This window comes from Diorhabda carinulata, chromosome 5 (genome assembly GCF_026250575.1).
Source record: "Diorhabda carinulata isolate Delta chromosome 5, icDioCari1.1, whole genome shotgun sequence".
Classification (NCBI taxonomy): domain Eukaryota; kingdom Metazoa; phylum Arthropoda; class Insecta; order Coleoptera; family Chrysomelidae; genus Diorhabda; species Diorhabda carinulata.
This window is the reverse complement of record NC_079464.1, coordinates 3205689-3225020: the sequence shown is the minus strand read 5'-3', so window position 1 is coordinate 3225020 and position 19332 is coordinate 3205689. Positions and strand designations below refer to the sequence as shown.

The following is a 19332-nucleotide window of genomic DNA, read 5'->3' as shown; positions in this document are numbered from 1 at the left end:
TACACGTCTTCAAAAGTTTGTAGAGTTCATTCCACAAACCCTTAAAACTGTGATTAACATACTATATTGTACCTATTATATAAATTTTTATCTATTTTAAACTAGTACGACTTGGATAATCCTCTCTCGTATCAATAGGATTTTTAGGACGTACTAATCAAATTTAAAACTTTATAGTACATACTAAATATCATTTTTTTTTAACACGATTTGAGTTGGAATTGATCAAAAAACCACCCCGTTATATATATTCCATAGCTTGCAATTAGAATAAATGGAAATTTTAGAATAAAAAGAAAATTATCGATGTAAAAATAAATCTATATAGATTCTTATTATTTAAAATAATTACCTCATATTCCCGTATAATGCATAACTGAAATTATTAACGGCACAAACACTGGATGCACCAATATTCAAATCAATTATTTTAAATAATAATAACTCAAATACCATTCTTATAAAACGCCACCATTTTTTTTTATAGTTTAAATATAGAATTAAAATCTTCCAATACTCTAAAATAAGGAAATAGTTCCAAATACAAATTTCTTCTATTTTTTTTTATCGATTACATCTATAATCTGGCCGGTCGGTAGTGAGAGCGTGATAGGCTCATGGGATGCTAGTGGTACCTTTTATAACGATACGTATTGGCTGAAGCAATGTCTGAGAAAGTCAAGTTCACACAGCTGCACTTTACATTAATTCAATATTATTATATTCTAAAAATTTTATATTAATAATTATTTCAAGCTTTTGTTTTATTATGTTATTTATTTACTTTGATAAAAATTAAACTACATTTCTAACATGCGCTTTTACAGTAAGAATTATGTGACTGTATAATAGCGCATTATTAAACATGTACTTTAATTTTTATTATTCTTTAATATGTGGTATTATAGTTATGTTATACATTGACTATCCTCTATTTTAAAATAAATTTTATTGTTAAAAGTGGCTGTGATATTCATGGAACTAAATTTCAACTGTCTATTTACGTTATTCAATATGAAGAACAATCATTTCTAAACGTGTCATTGCTTTAACCCTTTCAGGACCGTTGACAAGACGTTCCCGACACGAACAAAAATTGTCTGCGGGACCACTGTCGGCTATACACGACAGGGGTCAAATCTACTGCTGAACCATTGTCGATCATTTGCGACACCTTAAAAAAACAAAAAACTCACCCAGTCCAGCTTCGGCTACGTCCCGTTCAGTATTGCATGTCCCCACAGACCAGTGTCTACATATTCCGACACCGTCGAGCATAGGCAACAACGGGCTGTCGGGTAAAATCGTTACAGAACAAGCGCAATAAGCGAAAATGGGACTTATTACACCTATTATTAAGGTCGTTGTGTTGAAAAAGGCACTAGTTGCGTGTTGTGTGCATTGTTTTGGGTTTTCCACCTTGTTATTGTTATTCAAAACATTGTGCGGTATGGATGACGCTAGAGCTGGTCCTTTTCAGGAAGGAAGTGCGCGAAATAAACGAAAAATAATTGAAGGAATTTGTCGAAGTACGCTATAAGTTCTGATGAAGACGAACCCAAGGATCCCTTTGATGACAGTGGAAAGCAGTTCATCGGAGTCTGAATTTTTAGAAATGTCTGATGTTGATGGTAATACCGGTAATTCGAATCAAGAGCAGGAGCTGAATAATGTCATAGAAATAGACGAGGCCATGAATGTTGAAAATCTTGAAATAAAGTGGACAAACTCTGAGTTCATACCGAAAACTTTTGCATTCGACAATTCTAATAGCGGGTTACAAAATCGTAATTTGAATAGTGAGAGTATTGAAGTAGATTTTTTTATGAGTCTTTTGTCTGAAGATATTATGAAGGATACTCTTCAGAAAGCTGCACCTAAGTGGAAAAACGCGGACGTTTCCGAACTATATGTATTTTTCGCTATGACCATGCTTATGACACGTACGAAAAAATTAAACATCAATGAGTATTGGACCCAAGATATCTTACTCAGCACTCCGGTTTTTGGAAAGACTATGTCAAGAAACTAAAATTAAAATGTTTTTTTATTCCGTCGGATATAGCCGACTCTGGGTCATATAGCACTGCAAAAAGTCCGGTCCCCCAGGCAAATTTCGTCAGTGACACGTCGGTCCCGAAAGGGTTAATACTTTTAGAATTTTGACAAAAGTCAAGACACAAGTTTAATAATCTTACATATTGGCTCCGAAAATGGTTTTGTAGAGAATGGTCTAGATATATTTCAATCCAAGAAAACGGGTGACTATCATGAGGAGATGAACCTAACCTAATTTTGTGTGTACTTATTTCAATTATACGTAATTATATGCAAACTATTATTTGGAAATATATATTTTTTACATTTAAAATTATCTTATTTCTTCATTAATATATAATAACATTATTTCAGATTATTATAAATAATGAGAAAATAATCAAACTAAATTAATGTAAAACCTTAAACAGCAATGGTCATAATTTGTTTAACAGCGAATTATGTTCACTACGTTGCCAAATTGACTGTTATAAAATTTAATTAACTGAAGCTAATAATTATAAGTTATTTATTTCAAAAAATCGCGTATTGTGTTTCTATAAATTATATAATTATTGACAGCGAACCACTGCATTGCTAGAGTTGGAATACATCGCATTTTTAATGGTTTAGAAAATATATAAGGATTCATTTTTTAAGTTAGATTTCTATTTTCGATATTAAGAGACTTATTCGGCCATTAGCATGCGGTGTATATCTAATAGTGTAAACTGATTAACATTCCAGATCAATCCAAAAATGTTTAGAACTTTCTAGGGACATTCCAGAAATTTTGAGAAATGTTCAGTAGTCCTCATGTGTTAGAAAAGGATAGAAATATACGTTTTCGCCACACACCGCGACCAAGGTGTATTTACCACCCAACGGGAAGTTGATTTGAGTTGGTGGTGATAGAAAAAAGCTTGCCTTTACGTACTAACAAATCTTTTTATGTATAAATGTCATACGATTGGTATTAAAATAAATGGATAAAAAAATGTTATAATTTAGAATGTTGAAAGCACTTCCACATTTTGGAAATGGTTTTTTTCTTATATATAATAATATTTTACATTAATTTGAAGTAGTTGAGTTAAAAGTGACAACATCTGAGTTGTATATTGTGACCATGGTTTTTTAAGATTATATCTAATTGATATTTAGAAAGGTTATATTTTGATAGACGCTTTTCATTATAAAAGAACATCGAATTATATAGTATATAAAATATTTTAATATCAATTTATAATAAGTTTTTATTTACTTAGTGTAAATAATTACTGCGAATCTTGTTTATTTCTTACTAAAATTGATTTGTTTGGAACAGGCAGGTATTAGTTGATTCATTTAATTTTTGGAATGCACTTAAATGATGACAATTTTAATGTCTTTTAAATAATATATAATTTTTTTTGAGTTCTACTAGAATATACTCGTTTTTTATGAATTTATATCCGACATGATATTGGAAAAGGAAAATAACAAGTAATTTTAACAGGTAAATGTTTTATTTTGAAAATATTTAAAACTTAATCACAAAATATATACATTTATATAACATTTTATCCTTTAGTTTGCGAGTCATTTTTCTTATTTTCAGTAGACTGTTTGACACTTTTAAATAAATGATCCTTTTTTTCCTTTATGCCTTCTTTAGTTTCATGTAAACTATCCATGAATGTCTCCTTTTTCTCTTTTATTCCTTCCCTCACGCTCTTTGTAATTGTTTCCTTTTTCTCTTGGTAAATTTCTTTCATTCGTTCAGCACTTGGAACAGGTTTGATGTAACCCCACTTTTTTAAATAATTAATGGAAATCGTAGTTCCCCCTAATGTTACCGTGTACCTTGCGGGCGTGGCAATTTTATAACACGCGTATGCAACTGCCAGATACCCCATACTGGAATCCCTCAAGGGATTTAGCACCTTTTCACTTACATGCCACGTTTCCAAAATATGTACAATGTCAATTCCACTGAAAATATATTGAATAAAATACTTACAAATTTTTAAAGTCTCAATTACCTCTTTGCCATGTAATAAAAGCCGCCAAACCAAACAGTGGATGTAATTAGGTGGACAGGTACTAACACGTACCAATATTCTTTATACATTTGTTTGAATTTTTGAAATAAACTCATCTTCGATGGTTTATCACTTTTTTTGTCGTCTGAATATTTGCAGATCCCATTTATTTGTTTTGGAAAAACATATGTTAGTTTGTATTTGTTAAAAGTGTGTTCAACGCGATTATCTAATGCTACATTGCACGGGTGGTATGATAAAGACGAAAAATGCTTTTTACTCCATATCCTAGTACTAAAAACTGTCTTTCTAAGTCCCCTAATTAGGACAATTGCCATTATAAATACTAAAGTGTATTTTTAGTTTTTCGCTTAATAATTAAATTTTGAATTTCACTCTACATAATACACAAATTACATATCAAATCGTAGTAAATAGTAATATATGATATGAAAGAAACTTGTAAAATAAAATATTATGGAAAATTCTAAAACCGGTCACAACTATAGGATTTGACATTGACATTTCTAAGTATCCACATGTTTATTGACATTCAGTGTTAACAACTTAAATTTATTGAAATAACAGACAATGACGTATCGGTGATTTTATGAGAGTTTCTTACATTTTACAGTGTAAATAACAAGATTTTGCTATTTTATTGTATTTTTCTCAAAGTTATATATAATTTCATTTCATTTTGATAACTAGTATAATTGAAATTATATATGAATTAATTGGAGTCAATTCGAATAGTTGCCTACATTCTAAATGTCAATGTCAGGAGTGCATCCACCACAAATTTTACATTATTTCTTTTCCTTTTGTGTCCGTTCACTTTGAGGACACATGTAATTTTGGTCTAATTTTATTTTTAGGTATTAATCAGGTTAGTTCAATTATTCAAATTATAAATATGTTGTAATTTTTAGTATATGTTAAAAATATTATTATAAAACTTTATTTATCTAAGGAGACATACGTCGGTTATTAACCAAAAAATTTTTTTAAGCAAACTCAAATAAAATTATTCATTATGCCATCCGACGCAAAAAAACGTGAACAACAACGTAAAAAAGAAGCAGCGAAAGCAAGACAAGCCGCCGGGAAAAAAGTCGAAAAACCGAAAACCGAAGAACAAAATGATGTTACTAAAACTAATGGTCATGACAACAATTCCACTACCAACGGATCTATAGAACTTAGCGCGGAAGGTAAATATATTAAATTTATAAATAATTTTTAATAATATCTAGTTTTTCTGATAATTATTTTCTTCTGCTGTATATCGTGAATTTATTTTATTTTCAGAGGCTTTATGTGCGAAACTCGAAGCCGATGCTCGTTTAAATGCGGAAGCTCGTGCTTGCACCGGCTCTCTAGCGGTTCATCCAAAATCTAGAGATGTAAAAATAGCGAATTTTTCCATAACTTTCCACGGTTGTGAAATGTTACAAGATGCTCTACTTGAATTGAATTGTGGAAGAAGATACGGTCTCCTAGGTTTAAATGGTAGTGGTAAATCCACGATTTTAGCTGTATTAGGTAACAGGGAAGTACCCATTCCAGAACATATAGATATTTTCCATTTAACTAGAGAAATGCCCGCCTCTGATAAAACCGCTCTACAATGTGTAATGGAAGTTGACGAAGAAAGAGTTCGACTAGAAAAGGTAAGTTCTAATTTGATTTATATAATCGCCATATTTTTATGATTAATATTAGTTAGCGGAAGAATTGGTGGCTTGTGAAGACGACGAATCCCAGGAACAGTTAATGGACATCTACGAAAGATTGGATGATATGGCGGCTGATACAGCCGAAGCTAGGGCTGCTAATATCCTCCACGGTCTTGGTTTCACTCGCGAGATGCAAAATAAGAAAACTAAAGATTTCAGTGGAGGATGGAGAATGCGTATTGCTTTGGCCAGAGCCCTCTATGTCAAACCTCATTTGCTGCTATTAGATGAACCTACTAATCATTTAGATTTGGATGCTTGCGTATGGTTAGAAGAAGAATTAAGAAAGTGAGTTCGAAGTTGTTAATTTTAATGTATAATTATTATTTTCACTATTTATTCAGGCATTGGGTTTTTTTTGGTAGAAATGAGCAGCATCAAATCTACATTCCCAATCAAAATTTTAACTGTTTCAAAGTCTTAATTTTGTGATTTCCTTTGCTAAAGATAAAATATAAAAACAAGTTCTTTAGTTTTAGTACAGAGTCAAATGAAATTATGGTTTTGTAAACCTTCTAGTTCATTTGAACTACTCTATATCCCACTAAACTCGATTTTTTTCTAATTGTATACCATCCATAATGTAATTTAACCATAACGAATTTCTGTAACTTCCAGGTTCGTTCAAACTACTTTTTATTCTGTTGATATATTTTTTCAAGATATGGAATCAAATTAAATCAGAAAGTGGCTGTGAATCCTCAGATTCATTTGAAATACTTTGTATCTTGAACAACCTAATAATTCGAAGTTTTTTAGTTTTAGTACAAAATTGAATGGAATTTTGTTTCTGTAAACCTTCCAGTTCATTTGAACTACTCTATATCCCACTAAACTCGATTTTTTTATCCATACTGTAATTTAACCAAAACGAGTATCTATAACTTCCTGGTTCGATTGAACTACTTTGTACCTCATACATTTTTTTCAAAATTTTAAATCCAGTTGAGATAGATAATCAATTTTTGATAGTGGTGCCGATAGATGGTGTGCGGCTGTGTACACATCACAATATATTTTATTTATAACGTTTGTTTATATATTTTTTTCAGTTATAAAAGAATTTTGGTTTTGATTTCTCATTCTCAAGATTTCTTGAACGGAGTATGCACAAATATAATACACATAAATAAAAAGAGGCTTAAATATTACACAGGTAATTACGACGCTTTCGTTAAAACCAGAATGGAATTGCTGGAAAACCAAATGAAGCAATATAATTGGGAACAGGACCAAATTAACCACATGAAAGTGAGGGAATCGCAATTGAAATAATTTTTTTTCTTTTAATAATTTTTTTTTTCAGAATTACATAGCACGTTTCGGTCACGGTTCGGCGAAATTGGCTCGACAGGCGCAATCAAAAGAAAAAACACTTGCTAAAATGGTAGCGCAAGGTTTAACAGAAAAAGTTGTTAGTGATAAAATTGTTAGTTTCTATTTTCCGAGTTGCGGTACAATACCACCGCCCGTGATCATGGTACAGAACGTTAGTTTTAGATATAACAATTCATCTCCTTTGATATACAAAAATTTGGAGTTCGGTATCGACTTGGATACGAGATTGGCTCTTGTGGGGCCCAACGGAGCAGGAAAAAGTACTTTGTTGAAATTATTATACGGCGAGGTTAGTTGTAATCAATTTCAATCCATAAAATTTTAATTAACACCTAAATTGATAAATTTATAAATAATTTTCGTTATTTAGTCACTTTATTGAGTGAAAAATTGAAATTTTGAATCCCATAGTGGACTTGTAAGAAAAAATTTTGAGGTTAGTTTTAGTTCAAACCAATAATTAAATTGAATGTAATCAGTTTGATACATTTGCTTCTGTTTATTGGATTTTTTTTCAAAAATTTTTCACTCTATTCAGAAAATGAAATATATAAAAAAATTTCGAACGGAAACTTCCTGTGTATATGTTTTAATTAATTTCTAGACCCTTTTATGCTAATGTTGGATTTTTTTTTAAATTATAATCATAATCAACAAACATATGAGAAAAACAAATGGATGAAGATTAATAAAGAATAAAATAAACATTTATTTTGGAAAATATAAACGAGTAGTTCATTTGAACTATTCTATATCCCAGTCAATTCGATTTTTTATATTTTTATACAAGCAATCGAACCAATACTCAACAACTTTCCGGTTCATTTTAACTACTTCCTATCTTTCCAAGATATAATCAAATTTAAGCAGAATGTTATTGTAAACCTTCCCGTTCATTTGTAGCTCAACTTAATATTCTCAATTTTTAGTTCCTAGTAAGTATTTAAACAATAAATTGGTTATGTAATCTTTCTAATTCATTTGAACTACTCTGTAACTTCATCAACTCGCTTTTTAATGATTTTTTACCATTTACAATGTAATTTGATTAAAATACGGCTCTAAAAGTTTTCGATACATTTGAACTACTTTGTTAATCGTTCATATTTTCCCAAGAACAAATTTAACAGGAACGTGGCTGTACATCTTTTGATTCATTTGTACCCAAATTAAATAAATTATTTAATTTTAGTGAGCAAGTGAACAAAAATTTGGTTTTATAAACTTCCTAATTCATTTGAGCTACCCTGTATATTGATATATCTCGTTCATAGTTTTCCAGATCCAATCTAACCAGAACGAGATTGTATACCTTCTGGTTCATTTGAACTACTTTCACTTAATTTATTAAATTTTCGTTGAATAGAAAGTTTGATTACAAGAATTTGTTAATTTCAGTTAACCCCAACCGAGGGTATGATTAGAAAAAATTCCCATTTACGTATCGCCCGTTACCATCAACATTTACACGAATTGCTGGATTTAGATCTATCACCACTAGAGTACATGATGAAAGAATTCCCGGATATAAAGGAAAAGGAAGAAATGAGGAAGATAATTGGACGGTACGGTCTCACCGGAAGACAACAGGTAAATTCACCTTTAACCCGATTCGTTCGATCTGAATATTGTTTTGTCAGGTGTGCCCCATCAGACAATTATCGGATGGTCAAAGATGCAGGGTGGTGTTTGCTTGGTTGGCTTGGCAAGTACCCCATATGCTTTTCCTCGACGAACCCACCAACCATTTGGACATGGAGACCATCGACGCTCTGGCCGATGCTATAAACGAATTCGAGGGCGGAATGGTTTTGGTCAGTCACGATTTCAGGTTAATCAGTCAGGTAACTAACTCGGAATTTTTTTTTTAAACTAGATTCACAGTTTTGTTTGTTTCAGGTTGCCGAAGAGATTTGGGTGTGTGAGAAGGGTACGGTAACTAAATGGCCGGGTGATATTCTATCTTATAAGGACCATTTGAAGTCGAAAATATTGAAAGATGCCGCTAAAAGGAAATAAAATTATGAAGCAATAATTTTTAGGAGAAAATTTCATTCTAATCGTTATTAGATCAATTTAATATTCGAAATGTGGTATGTCGGAATTGTGTTATTTATGAGATTTTAATCGCAATTAATTCCTCTTTTATTATAATATCGATTGGTATCCGGACAAAATATTAAATGTTAATTAATCGAAGTTTATTTTCTTTGGTTTGGATTTTTTTATGGTAACGTTTTTTCAGTTTCTTGATAATTATTTCAAATTAATTTCTGGTCAATTGAAGAAACATTTTTCAATTTTTTCTTTACTAGAGGATGTTTTATTGCACTGAAATAGTATTATCTAGTATTTTCTTTAATTTATTGAAAAAAAAACTAGTTTTAAGGTTCATTTTTAAATCTTGACTAAAGAATCGGAGAGTTAGTAAGTCTGTTGTCTCAGATAGTTATCGATTTGTGTAGATATTTGTTTTAAATAAAGTAAAGTGGTTCCAGAGTCTACCTGATGTATGATTATATTGAAAAATGTACTATTTTCTACTAGTTTTCGCAGTAAAACAGTTTCTGGAACTATTTGTGTAAAAAGAAAAGGAACTGGTTCTGTAGTTCACCTTTTGTACAATTCCATCGAAAAATAGCAACTTATTACATAACTAACCTATAAATATTGAATAACTCCCTCATTTTCCAGTAATTTTCACAGTAAAACAGTTTTGGTCCCCACTTTTTACTATTTCGTTGATTTTTGTATGAAAAAAAGTTGTTTAGACCACTTTGTATATGTTGCAGTGAAAAGCAAAAACTGATTTAATAAACTAACTCATATATATTGAATCGCCCCTTTATTTTTCAGTAATTTCCACAGTAAATCGATTCCTGGTGCTTCTTTTCATTATTTCTTTGAATATTTCATTTGAAAAGTATGAATTTTGTCAAAAAACTACCTTATTCACAATTAAGTTATAAAACATTAACTAGTTAATAAACTGCCCTAAAATTGATCAATTACTACCCCTTTTTATTGTAGTTTTTGCAATAAAACAATTTCCTGTACTATTTCTTTGATTTTTGTGTGAAAAAAGGTTATTTTATTTCATTTCACCACCTTTTAAATGTTGCAGCAGAAAACAAAAACAGATTTTATGAACTGACCCAAAAATATTGAATCACCCCCTCATTTTCCAGTAATTTCTACACTACATCGATTCCTGGTGCTTCTTTTCATTATTTTGTTGAATATTTCTTTCAAATAGTTTGAATTTTATTCGCCAACCATCTTCTCTACAATTAAATTGAAGAAAATCAACAGATTTAAATAAATTAACCCAAAATCGATGAATTACTACCCCTTTTTCTTGGAGTAAAACTCTTTCAAACTGTTTTTATTGTCTATGATTTTAAAATATCGATTTTTACCCCTTTTGTAGTAGATATCGGATTTTATCAGTTTCGGGTACTAATTTTGTCTATTTTTCGATTAATTTCCAAAATCTCCCAATTCGAAAGTGAAATACCACGCAATCACTATAGTCTGTTCGGAAAGTAAATTAAATCAAATTATTTATGCAATAAAATTGGCATTATGTAAGAATAATCAACTTAATTTTGAGATTTATTAAAAAAATTAATAATAAAAATAATAATGTTATAAATATTGAAAGTAGTGGGCTAAAAATTTAACTCGGACTCAATTGTCATTAGCAAAACCTTCTCATTACATAATTGTGATAAACTGTAAAAAAAAAACTAATAAAAACGAATGAAATTTTATTTTTTTTGTATTGGTTATTATTTACCCATTAATTTTATTTACACTTACAAAGGAGTACTAAGATTTAAAGCATTCGAGATTTTATTTATCATTTCTTGTTGAACAGAAGCTTCTCTCAGAAACTAGAACAAAAAATCTATTTTAACATACAAAAAAAGTAGATAATCTTCATTAAAATATGTTATGATATTATTTGGGGTGGAATAAAAGGGTGAAAAGAGATTTTTAAGAACTAAAATACAAATTTTGTCACTATATTGATGTAAAAATTGTCTCAAAATTCCTATATTTACACTGTTGATGATTTTACAAGGAACTGGGATAGAAAACAATGTTTTTTCTTAAGTAAAATATCCTTTGATACCAAATTTGGATATTTTTGGGTTGTTTGAAGAAAAAAAGTCGAAATTAGTGCCCAATAGTCCCAAAATGTTTATTACAATAAATAAGGAAAACTCGTTTTTTTTTTGGGTTGTTTGAAGAAAAAAAGTCGTAATTAGTACCCAATAGACCCAAAATGTTTATTACAACGTCAGTTACAAGGAATATGATTGAAAAACTGGATTTTTTGGGTTGTTAGAAGAAAAAATAGCGCCCAATAGTTTCAAAATGTTCTAGTTACAGAAGTACACAATAATATTATTTAGTATGAAACAAAGGGTAAAAAAGGCTTTTCAAAAATATTATAACCCAAAAATAACGTATTTTTTTACCTATTTGTAACAAATTCAATGATCACTTTCATAATTAGAATTATTGATTCGACTCACCAATAAATGAGAATCCATGTCTTGTAGAGACTGATCTATCCATACTAAGCCACGTTCTTTTGAACCGCACTCATATTTGGCCAAAAGAGCTAAATGGGTGACAGCCAAAGTTAAAGCAGCTGCACGGGCTTCCAATAGACGAGGATCTAACGGCGGGTACATGCTTCTCACCATATCGTCGACTCTACTTGATATTCGCTTTGCACACTGAAAATATGTTAGTAGAAAATGTTTGGAGTGGAATTTAATCACAAGTTACCTCTACAATTTGTTTGAAATTTCCAGAGAGAGGTGTTGAGCTCATAGCTAAAGCTGTGAGCCTTTCAGTGAGGTATCGGCAAGTTTTTAAAATTGCGAGGCAATGAGGTATCAGTCCGGTTGCATCATCTATCCATTGTTCGTCAGTTATAATGTCTTCGAAATTTGCACTAACCTCGCCCAATTCCAATTCGGACGGCTCTGCATCGATTAAATGTTTTTCTGGTCTATAAAAAAAACCATATTAATAAAGCGTATAAGATGAATTTTATGACTGTACCTGTTGATAATATCCTCGAAAAACACTGATTTATAAAACAATTTCTGCCTCTTACATATTACTATTAAAATAACAAAAGCGCTGACGAAAATTGCTGATAATACGCCAAAAGCAATAGCTGCAATCATTTCTGCATAGTCTGGTTTCATTTTTTTAATGTTGTCAAAAAGATTTCAGTATTTATAATTAATAAACATCTAGTTGATAAGTATGACAATTATTATTTTTCAACCATTATAACGAATATACACCCCTAAAAGATTCAAATCTTTCAATTGTGCAACAAGTTTTTGATAAACTGTTGTGACGTTAATAGTGAATTTTGACAGTTTTCAAAACTTTTTCATGCATCAGAGCCATATATTCGTCAAAATTAATTACGTCACACAGTAGCTGTCATGGTACTTTATTTTATATTTGATATTGAAAATTAGCACTATTACAAGGTTTTTTATTATTAAATTAGTTTTCTAATTAAAACTCATTAGTATATTAGACATATCTATTTTTATTTTTGAATGAGATTTTGTATTGCTTTTTTCATCTTTAACTTCATTTATTGTCACGTTCGGCTATTTAAATCTGTTGATTATTTTGATCTCACTGCTCAGTTTGCGTTAGGTTATATCAATTTTTCAACTCTTACACTTATTTGAATAAGAAAATAGCACTCTGCTAGATCTGTTTAGCTATTACCGAACGCATCTCATGAGTGTGAAAAAACTGACTTATGACAAATGACAACCACTAGGTTATATGTCAAAACAATTATATCGATTGTAGAAAATGTGTAGTGTTTTAAATTAGAAGTATTCTATTTCTAAATAAAAATGAATTCTACAGTCGAAGATATCAAAGTATCTAACCAATCAGTAGATATTGGAAACATTGATAATTTCATTAAAGTAATCAATTCCTATATCACAAAAACGTGTTTTTCCTAAAGGTGATCTGTGTTTTAGGATGGTTATAAAACATTGATGGAAACAATTAAACATTCAAATAATCTGCCACAAGGCTCCAATTGGAATTTCTACAACACTCACAGCGGTTTTGTGAAAATAATTAACGACGAAAGTGAAAACGTGCTTAAACAAATTAACGTCCTCCTTAGAACTAATCAGGTGGAGGGTAATATGCGCAATAGATGCTTGGAGGAAAAAACAGAACTTCTAGTAGAAGGTATCGATAATATTTTAGAGAGAGTAGCCAATAACATCGATGAATTAAATGGAATAAAAAAAACTGGCAATGCGCCTATTATAATACAAACTGTGAGTGCCCATTTACCCGTTAATGGATCTTGGAACAAATCTACAATTTCGCAGGTTTTTTTTATTTTAAGTTTTTTGTGTAAAACGAAGAATTACTGATATTTCGTTGTAGAATAACTCAAAAAATAAAGGAAACATTATTCAGTTGCTTGGCGCTAAAAACATAGTTAGACCTCAGAAATTTTTTAAAGATAAAATAATAAACAGCAGTAGTATACCATGGGAACCGAGGATAAAAGAAAAACCGAATTCCATAAAACCTCTTGCCATATTTTTGGAAGAAACTGAAAACGGGGAAGAGTAAGTATATTTTGTGATATACATATAAAATGATTTATTTGATGCTTTTTTTAAAGATATTCTCATCCATACGAGACTGAATTAGATAAATTCAAACCATTAGATAAACAATTAAAAAGGGAAATTCCAATTCAGCCTTTACCTGTAGCAGAAACTGCACTAATAGAAGTAACAGAACTGGCGCAATTAAATGATTTAGTTGATGTTTTAAACAAATGTACGGAATTCGCGGTGGATTTGGAACATCATTCTTACAGATCATTTATGGGGATCACTTGTCTCATGCAGATTTCCACAAGGGATACGGATTATTTGATAGATACTCTATCTTTGAGGGATTCTCTTTGGTTGTTAAACGAAGTGTTTACTAAACCTACGATATTGAAAGTAACTTATTTTTTTATTTATTTGAGTTAATTATTTATCTAATTGGTTTGATAATTAGGTTTTTCATGGTGCAGATATGGATATTCAATGGTTACAACGAGATTTATCTTTATATGTTGTTAATATGTTCGATACTTATCAAGCGGCTAAACAATTGGAATTATCGGGTCTTTCTTTGGCTTACCTTTTGCAAAGGTATTGTAATTTCCTTCCTAATAAGCAATTTCAGTTGGCCGATTGGAGGATAAGACCGTTACCAGAGGAATTGAAGAATTACGCCCGGGAAGATACGCATTACTTGCTGTACATTTATCAGATGTTGAAAAATGAGTTATTGGATAGGGCTAATGGTAATACAAACGTTTTAGTTTCTGTTATAAATAAATGTACAGAAATTTGTAAAACGGTAAGTTCAGTATTTTTTTTTTTATTTTTATATCATCTTTAGAACCTTTTTGGGTAATTGGCAGTAGTGTAAAAAGCCCAGTCAATGGAAGGAATCCCCGGGCATTTATGTAGTTCTTATCGATGATAACAAATTTGGGTTTGTGTAATAGAGATTTGACACATACCATAAGAATTACAGACGATCCAAACTGCAGTTGGTGCACATAGGAGAACAAAACTGCAGACCATGTCATCTGTAAGTGCCCTGTATTTGAGCAAGTCTCACAGTTTTCCTAATGACATCAATGGGTTCTATTTAAAGCGCCTGATCCTGATTGGCTTCTTAAATAACATTGGCCTTTGGTAACATCAAGTGGGGTACAAAGGCCTACGTGGGCAATTGTCCCTTGGCTGCCCACAATGTAACTATGAACAGATCTGATTTCAAGCCTTTTTATTTATAGTTCTCTTTTTCAATAAACATAATTTTCTATAGCTACACAGTACAATAAATCGACGCACTTATGCTTTATTGACCTAACACAGGCCTTCGAAAGAGTTGAACGCATTTTACAGTTAAAATCAGTCAACAAATAGTCAAAGAACTCAAATTACTAAATCATGTGAGAATACAGCACACAATACATTTACAGATGACATTCAAGTCCAACAAATGGCAGAACACTTCAATAAAAAGATATTTATCCCCAAGATACAGTCTATAACAATACCCAGATAAAATGATGGAAACACATAGATGAAAAGCTGGTACAAATCTCTGGGATAGAAAACGATATTGGAAAAGGCAGCGCCCAGTTGTAGTCAGATGGGGATGGAGGAGAAGACAAGGAGGGTCCACAAGATTTTATAAATGTCTAACCCGTTGGACATTTGCCGTGCCCACATATAACCTAAGACAGCAATTGTTGTTGGAAATTTTTTTAATTTTATTATAAAATTGTTATTCACGAGGATAAGTCGAGTTTCGATATTTTTATTTAAATATGGCATATATTTGGCATTGAATTATGTAGTTGTGTGTTATTTTTCAAAAATTCCGATGTATTTTTAGAGATATTTCAAACCTGTACTACGAGAAGATACTTACATGGATTTTTACAGAAAATGTAAAAGGTCCTTTGATAACAGGCAGTTGTATGCATTAAAGGAACTATATAAATGGAGGGATCTATTAGCAAGAGAAGAAGACGAAAGTACAGGGTGAGTAAGTTTATAACATTTCTTCTTTTAATTTCATATTAATTCTAAACTGAAGAAATTTCATATTATTTACAGAAAAAAAAAGGAAATTAGTAATGAAATATTTGTTTTTGGGGTACTCGTAGTACTAAAAAAAAGTAAAAATAGTTATAATATTTTCAGATTAAGAATAGTAAGATGGGGGGACGGAAAGGGTGAAAAATCTTAATTTTTTTCATTTTCAAAGTGAAACATGATTATAGAAATGCACTTTCTAACTAAACGTTTCCAAACTAACCTCAAAATGTAGGATTAAAAATGTAAACATAGTTTTTTTTGTTTTTGGTTTTGAAATCAATATTTTTTTTCATATAAAGGGTCACATTCTTCCGCTTAAATTGTTATTGGGGCCTGTATCATAAACAAATGTCACTAATATCATTGATATAATTTTAATAATGGTGGGGAAAGTTATGAAAATCGAGCAAAGTTTCCAAATTAGTTCAAAAAATCGTACTTTTATTAGTAAATGTGATGGAAAAGTTTTGGTGAATTGAAATTTGCATATTTATATGAAAAAACTGGTATAAATGTAAAAAAATACGTTTTAATTGGTTTTTTCCCATAACCTCAAATTTGTTGCAGAAAAATGCACAAAATCGTTTATTTCAATTTTTTAATTTTTTTTCAAATTAGTGGAAATGCAGCTTTTTGATCTTCTTTTAACCTCCTTTTACCATTTTGCAAAATATTTTGACAAAAATTGGAAAAACTTATAATTTTCAATTTCCAATACTTTTCTTTCTCAAAAGCGTATTTAATTTTGAAAAATTTATAAAAATTGCTACAAAAATATTTTTTTTCATAGTCAAGTTACAGATTTTATTTTGAAAAAAAAATCGATTTGACTCAATTATTCGTCGATTTTAAAAATAAAAAAAAATATGTGAAAATTTCTCTCTAAATAACCATCAGGACTACACAATTTTTCAAAAAATCGCAATATTTTTAATGAAAAAAGTTTTTTTTTAAATTCTTTTTTGGAAATGAAAACAATTTCAAATTATTACCATTATTTTTTTAATCCACAGTTACGTATTACCAAATCACATGTTACTCCAAATAGCCGAAGCATTACCCAGAGAAATGCAAGGGATATTGGCGTGTTGCAACCCCATACCACCCCTAGTCAGATCAAATTTACTAGAACTCCATCAAATTATATTACGAGCTAGAGAACAACCAATAGAAAAGGTAATTATACCTAAAAAAATCAAAGATTTTATATTAAAATGTTTATTTTTCATTTCTCATATTCAGCCGATATTTAAAGAAGATACCAGAGCCAGGGGGACCACCATGAAGATATTTAAAATAAACGTCGATAGCCCTTTACATTGCCCCCACGATTTAACTAATACGACTGAGTTTAGGGATGATTTACCTACCGTTTTAGGGCACGATATTAATTCTAATATAAAAAAATTGTCGACAAGTCGATTGGAAAATGAATGTACCACAGCAGTTTTGTCGGTATTCGACATCAGGGGTGGATTTGAGGTTGGTTTTCGTTTCTTTAACTACTCACCGAAAATATTTTGATTATTGTAATTAAATTTGACTAAAATAAATGGAAATGTGGAAATATGTTAAAAAACTAATCGAAAATGTTATTTTGGAATTATTCTATGATGGTTTTATGAAAAATTGATATACATAAAACGGTACCTTCTTATTCGAAATACCTCACTCGGAATACATTTGAATTCGTTAAAATAGCTAAAAAAATTACTAAAAGAACTCAAATCGACTGGAAATACTACAAAATAATTCAAAATCAGAAATATTTGAAAATCTAAAAACCATTAAAAATAATTAAAAACTACCAAAAATCTATCAAAGAACCAAAAAAAATTTTAAAGAAATAAAAATAACTCGAAATTATTCACGATTCACTCAAAATACGATCCAAAATAAATTGCAATAACTCAAAATGTTTTAAAATATAGTCGGTTCACTCAAAAAACGAGTCAATGTCTTTGAATGTAGTCCATTCACTTAAAAAACGATTGAAAATTAATTGCAAGAACTCAAATTGCCTTTGAATACATTCAATCGAATCACTCCAAAAGCAATTTGTAAATTGGAATATCTCAATGTTGATTGAGTTGCCTTCAAAATTTGAAGAAAAAAATAGAAAATTTTTCGAAAATAGCCCAAAATATCTTTGAATATATGTATATATATAACTGAAAATACCTCGAAACGCCATCGTATTTTTTTTTCGTTTAAGGAAAAGAAAATAAACGAAAAAATGAAGAGTTTCAAATTTTTGGAACCTTTCAAAAGATATATGTTGGTTAAACCATACATACAAAGCGAAGAAAATAAATTAACGGCGAAGGAAAATTCGGAAACTGCACAAAATGGCGGTACAGTTGAAAGAACAGACGAAGAGAGAATCGAATCGGTAAAAGTTTTATCAACAATTTCTCTTTGATGTTTTTTATATTTTGAAAATTTTTAGATACGGGAACACTTCTTGAATTTATCCAGAAAAGAATCGCCCGTCGTCAAACCCGATCGATCGTTGGTGCAAATGGGAGGTACCAAAAGGAAGAGGTCCCCTTCGCCCCCGGTTAGGGAACAATCGCAGTCGGTGCATCCGGTTTATCTACCGATTTCAAAACAGAATAGTGACTCGTCGAGGAAACGGAAATCTAATGATAAATCAGACGAAGCTTCGTCCAATAAAAAACCGTTCGATAAACAACAGGAGAAAGTGAGGTTAGTTTTTACTTAATTCAATTAATACGTAATTTATAACCGCCAGATAGCTTTGGAACCATTTTTTTTCTTTTCGTTTTTTGTAATAGTGGTTATGAAAAATTTACTGATTGTATTTTATATTGTTGTATAGACAAGAAAAAAATGAAAAACGACTAGAAGAAAATAAAGATTCTACAAACGTAAACAAAACCGCGAAAAATTCCAAACAGCGAAGGAAAAAAGGACAACAGTTTAGTCCTTACGATTACAGCTCGGTAGATTTCAGGCAGTTCCAAGGGGGAGCAGGAAGTATTTCAAAACCGGAAGAAACCAAGAATACTATTCGGTTTAAGGTAATTTTTTTTTCAATTTACGTTTACACAATGGAATTAGAGGAAATTCGGTATCAATTTTATTTCAGAGAAGAAACTACGATAGCAAAAGAGGAAACAAATCAGCCACGTTCGGAAAAACTTCGATATTTAGAGGACGAGGTGGGGGACCTTTTTGATAAATACACATTAAAAAATTATTAAAATGTTATTATTTCGTGTTTGTATAATAAAAATTATTGAATATTTCATCTTTTATATTTTTTTTCATCCCTTTTTATGCCCTATTTGTAACTAATACTAATCAAAATATTAGAAGTCACTTATCTGCCATACTTGGATCTACGTGATTTTCTTACATCTCATACTTATTCCTCGCGTTAAAAAACTATTATTTTCACCCCTTATCCCTTTAAATTACACTTGATTCAACTTTTTTTTCCAATATTATCGTAACCCTAAA

General features: G+C 30.5%; 3 protein-coding genes across 3 annotated transcripts; 1 reads left to right on the top strand and 2 right to left on the bottom strand.

Annotated features, from left to right (window-relative positions):
* Positions 1-3526: 3526 nt before the first annotated feature.
* On the bottom strand, positions 3527-4593 carry LOC130893935 (uncharacterized protein C18orf19 homolog A). The gene is made up of 2 exons (XM_057800394.1): positions 4062-4593; positions 3527-4011 (listed from the first exon to the last, which is right to left on the bottom strand). The coding sequence occupies exons 1-2, from the start codon at positions 4397-4399 to the stop codon at positions 3600-3602; spliced, it is 750 nt and encodes a 249-aa protein (XP_057656377.1). The 5' UTR covers positions 4400-4593; the 3' UTR covers positions 3527-3599.
* Positions 4594-4792: 199 nt separating this feature from the next.
* On the top strand, positions 4793-19120 carry LOC130894502 (exosome component 10-like). The gene is made up of 20 exons (XM_057801383.1): positions 4793-4950; positions 5074-5275; positions 5373-5734; positions 5787-6088; positions 6853-7051; positions 7107-7427; positions 8537-8728; positions 8779-8982; positions 9038-9151; positions 13183-13548; positions 13607-13794; positions 13851-14181; positions 14240-14587; positions 15641-15789; positions 16860-17022; positions 17089-17328; positions 18062-18238; positions 18296-18555; positions 18689-18890; positions 18959-19120. Exons 2-20 carry the CDS (start codon positions 5098-5100, stop codon positions 19046-19048), a joined length of 4386 nt encoding a protein of 1461 aa, XP_057657366.1. The 5' UTR covers positions 4793-4950; positions 5074-5097; the 3' UTR covers positions 19049-19120.
* LOC130893934 (transmembrane protein 98-like) lies at positions 10896-12542 on the bottom strand. The gene is made up of 4 exons (XM_057800393.1): positions 12221-12542; positions 11942-12167; positions 11683-11889; positions 10896-11034 (listed from the first exon to the last, which is right to left on the bottom strand). The coding sequence occupies exons 1-4, from the start codon at positions 12367-12369 to the stop codon at positions 10957-10959; spliced, it is 660 nt and encodes a 219-aa protein (XP_057656376.1). The 5' UTR covers positions 12370-12542; the 3' UTR covers positions 10896-10956.
* Positions 19121-19332: the final 212 nt, after the last annotated feature.